The 4,605-nt window shown below is 47.9% G+C and overlaps 1 protein-coding gene across 1 annotated transcript; it reads right to left on the bottom strand.

Annotated features, from left to right (window-relative positions):
- Positions 1–2,093: 2,093 nt before the first annotated feature.
- Positions 2,094–3,931, bottom strand: LOC124674221 (uncharacterized protein At2g23090-like). The gene is made up of 3 exons (XM_047210259.1): positions 3,768–3,931; positions 3,629–3,669; positions 2,094–2,434 (listed from the first exon to the last, which is right to left on the bottom strand). Exons 1-3 carry the CDS (start codon positions 3,838–3,840, stop codon positions 2,315–2,317), a joined length of 234 nt encoding a protein of 77 aa, XP_047066215.1. The 5' UTR covers positions 3,841–3,931; the 3' UTR covers positions 2,094–2,314.
- Between the last annotated feature and the right edge of the window lie 674 nt (positions 3,932–4,605).

Genomic DNA, 4,605 nt, shown 5'->3' with positions numbered 1-4,605 from the left:
ATTTTCAAAATGGCAAAAAATTCTGACATAATTTTTTTGGTGTACATCATGACATTCTACGTTAGTGCACAAGTTTTCGTGGAGAAACAACATTTTATGTAGCGTGTACAAAAAAGACAAAAAAATGTCCTGTACGTAGTCATGTTATAGCATCAAAATTTGTCTTTTTTACAGGAGCCACAAAAAAATTTAGTTTTTTCTGAAAACTTGTGTACGAACATAAAATGTGTAGATGTACATGTAAAATTTTATTTTAGAATTTTTTGACACTTCGAAATGTTGATTCACATAATGGGAGCAAATACTCCTATGAGCCAAAGTGAATATCCCTCGTTAGACTTGCTAACATGTTTGATGAGATAGCCAACTTTTATTTTTTTTTCTTTGATATACACATTATATATTTTTCTATAATAAAGAACAATGGTATTGTGTTGAATCATCTTATCTCAAAGCCTATCTGCCGACCAAACCTAGATGCCGATGCAGTTATCGTGAACAGTGCGGATTACTATGAAATTTGAGATTTTTTGAAAATGTTGATGTGTCCAACACGCTAACGTCAGGATTATACAGGGGATTTGGACCTACCTATAAGAGCATCCCCACTCGTTTGGCCTCCCCACGCCGAAATCCGGACTAAACAACCGCCGGATTGGACGAAATAAAGTCGTGGGGAGAACCATATTTCCAGTCGTCCACCCGGAGTTCGCCGGACATAGTCGAAATTCAAACAAATCGTCGTCCCGCTACAAAAACGGCCAGTTGATCGGCAAAAGGATCAGCCACATATCGGCGATCAGAGGAAAATTACACTGAAACAGGGGCGTCGGGAGTCCCGCATGGCACGACGGTGTCCGATGGTCCAGTTTCCTCACACGCCGTGGTCGAAGCGGCGGCCGACGTCGCATCGGCGGCGGCCGACGTCGAAGCGGCGACAGTCGACGTCGTGAACCTGGGCGTTTGGCCGTAGGTGGCCTCTTGGAACATGGCAGGCGACGACGGCGAGAAGCTCGAAGGGGAGAAAGTCGACGGGGAACTGCTAGTACCTTGCATCGGCCATTGGCCGGGGAACATGGCGGCGCCGCCTCCGCCGCGAGCATGGCCCATGCTCATGGCCATGGAGACCTTCCTCGCTTGTTCGTCCTGGGCGGCGGCCGCCGCCCTCTTCGCGGGAGTTTTTTCTCCCTCTCCGCCCTGCCGCTTGTTTCGACCTGGCGCCGGAGCTCGTCCGCCGCCCACTGTGCGTTGGACATACCCGGCGGTCGCTCCTTCGGCGCATGCGGCTTCCTCGCCTTCGGCGGCATGGTGGTGGACGAGAAGACGAGGAGGAGAATAGAGATGCCTATCCACAAATTCGGCGGAAGAGAACGGGGATATGCAAGCAAATTGGAGGGAAATGGACAGGATTTGGCTTTCCTGTCGCCGACTACCAGGGTCCACACGACGTTTCGCGCCAAATTCTTTCGTCCGGAGTCCCCGAGCGCGCCTCGGGGGACCGGGGATGGCGTGGGCTCGCCGGATGGATGAAGGGCCAAATCCGGACGAAAACGAGGAATCGGGGTCACGACTGGGCCAAATTTCGCCGTCCGGATGGAAAAAACGGCGCTCGGGGGCCTCGTCGGGGAGACGAGTGGGATGCTCTAACAGATTACACCAGAGGTTAGTTTCTGCAGCAAATCCTTGTAGTTGGTGCTCTGCGCAAAAGGAGCACATTCTCAAAGAGTGTGATTTGTGCATTCTCCTCTTTCTGCTTTTGATACTCCTCAGTCTCAAGGAGTAATAATAATGCATCAAGTTTTTAAAACTGTTGTCATTGCTTGCAAGCTAGCCAACTCTTTTCTTCTTTGCTATGCATTATTTATTTATTTATTTTCTAATAAAAAACTGAAACCTTGCAAAACTGAGCAGTTTATTGTACCTTTTAGCTTTGGACGCTAATGCAGTTGGAATGCTCATGTTTGATGCAACAAGACATGGCTAACTGTGGCGCAGCAGCAAAACCAGAAAGGCAAGGTTACATCAATGTCACAGAGCGTGAAACATATCTAAGAACGAATTTCGTGAGAACACATTCACCCAAGACGAGTAACAACAGTCTAACAGATCCACACAGAATTAATATATTGTAGCACAACATGCTGATAGTGAACGATCACATAGTAGATGGGCACACAACCAAAGCAGCTGGGACTGCAGCATACCGAAGTCCAGACCCAAACTTAGGGCAACAACCAGACAATGCGGAACATGATAATACTAGGTGGATTACGACTCTCATTTATGTGTCTCGCTCCCTCCGATCTGGCAGATGTCACTGCTTGAGGTGGGGGAAGCATTGGGTGAGTTCGCTCTTGGGATGCTTCGCCTCGGCGTGTTCCTTGCACTTTGCTTCAGAGGTGGTGCAGATGAAAGTCTGCATGCATATCTTGCACTGCATTGATAAAGAAGAATGGATCAGATGGCCGTGCAAGTGTTTCCTAGCAGAAAATTTTAGGCAGAAAGCTCAAGACAAGCCCATTTTCTAGCAGAAGATTACAAAGATACACACGATAATTCATAGCATATCCATAGATCAGCCTAATGTGCCAAACTAAGCCAATGAACTACTTAGCTACCGTGGCTATGATGCACATGAATTACCACACAAGAACTTGATGAACTTATGCCAAAGGTTACCATGTTGTGAACTTGATGAACTTATGCCAAAGGTTACCATGTTGTGAACAGTTGGGCTCTAAAAGAGCTGAGTTTTCCATCAAAGGTAAGAATAAGAAAGTCTAACCTATTTGGCATCTTAGGTTAAGTTGAACACATTATGAAACAATAACAGGAATTATACTAAAATACACTGTAACGCGGTCTCCCAGATATCCCTTCTTCCCCAATAGATCCTAGTGACACTAATCTTCAACTAACAACAAATAAGGTGTGGCATCCAAATCCACAACTAGTTTACACAAGCATATCATTTCCTTGGTAGTAGCCAAAAGCTAGTCCAGACATGTTAGATCATGCCACACTAAGCTAGTCCAGACATGTTAGATCATGCCACACTAAGCTAGTCCAGACATGTTAGATCATGCCACACTAAAGCTGAAAGGCTCTATATCTCCTTAAATTCACATGGGTCCCTTACCCATCAAACAGCAAAACACGCTGCAAACAAGGATCTCTCGATAGGCTATATACATGTATATCTATCGTCTCACAACTAGATAACTCAAGCGTAAGGAAGATTAATGGGAATTAGGTCATAAAACCTGTCAGATCTGTGCTCAAAGAAGGAATTTCTTGTACAACCAACTTGTGCAATCAAACATACCAGTATGTCGCTACACTAGCAACAGTCATATATATCAATCAAAAGAAAACGACTCCCTTCGATGCTATCGTCGAAATCAACAAATATGGTCCAAAAACCCTACCGACAATTGTGGGAAAGGAAATGCCAAATCAGCACGAGACCTAGCGAGCGAATCGATGTTTCAATTCAACGAATTGACCGTTAAACGTCTAATTAAGAAATTTTACAAATAATAGTCTCTTGAGGGAAAAAAATCCCCAAACGCGAGCGATAGGGTTAGATCGATTGGATGGATCGGATGGGCGGGATTAGTCGGCGGACCTGGATGTTCATGGCCTTCTTGTTGGCCTCGAGCTGGCTCCCTGCAAGGGATCGGAAACAAAACGGGGAGGGGATCAGATCAAGAAGACGAACAAGATCCGGCGAGGAAGAGGGGGAAGGGGAATTAGACTCCGCTTACCCTTGCCGCCCTTGAGCTTCTCGAGGTTCTTCTCCCTCGCCATCTTGGACTTCTGCGCGTTGCCGCCGCCCATGGCTGCTGATTCCTCGGTCTGAGACGAGACGATGCTTTTCTGGTTCGGCGGAAATTTGGTGCTGGGGAAAGCAAGAAAAAGGAGGCGGCGACGTTTAATAGAGGTGGAGGTGGAACCGGGGCAGGTCGCCGTTGGCGTCTATCAATCGCTCGCGGGCAACTTGGGCGTGCCCGTGTCCGTGTGGACCCCGGCGTGGAGAAGGTGCAATCTGGACCGTCCGTTACGCCTGGTATTTCCAAGGTCTGGAACCATCGCTGGTTTGTCACAAGTTGTGAAAACTGGCACCTTGTTTTGTTTTGTGCACACCTACCACCGGAATCTGTTACCCGTGTGAGTTCTTCCCTAGGGTTTTGACAGCACCTTCACTTGCATTCCTTTCGAGGATACTTCGTGGAGAGATGTATCGGTTTTATAGAAGAAAAAAGGTCCAGCGTTACAACACACTCTAGGAACATGCACCACAGAGTGCAACCCCACGCTGCAGCTAGGCAGCACACACATGCTACGGCGGCATCTCCACTTATCCACTACCGCGAGGGCGTCTTTGAACAACCCAGCCGCTCTCCAGAGCTCGGCCTCATCGGTGATCCGCGCTAACACCGCCTCTCTCGAGGGGGACGCGCCCTCGAAAACCACGTCGTTCCGGTGGCGCCAGAGGCACCAACATACAAGCGTGATCCCTGTCCAGAGATCTCGGTCCTTCCCCGGGCCGTCCCGCTTTCCTTGTAACCAGCGAACAAAGCGGGTGTTCGCCTGCGGCATCCA

This window comes from Lolium rigidum, chromosome 7 (genome assembly GCF_022539505.1).
Source record: "Lolium rigidum isolate FL_2022 chromosome 7, APGP_CSIRO_Lrig_0.1, whole genome shotgun sequence".
Taxonomy (NCBI): Eukaryota; Viridiplantae; Streptophyta; class Magnoliopsida; order Poales; family Poaceae; genus Lolium; species Lolium rigidum.
This window is presented reverse-complemented; position numbering and strand designations above follow the sequence as displayed.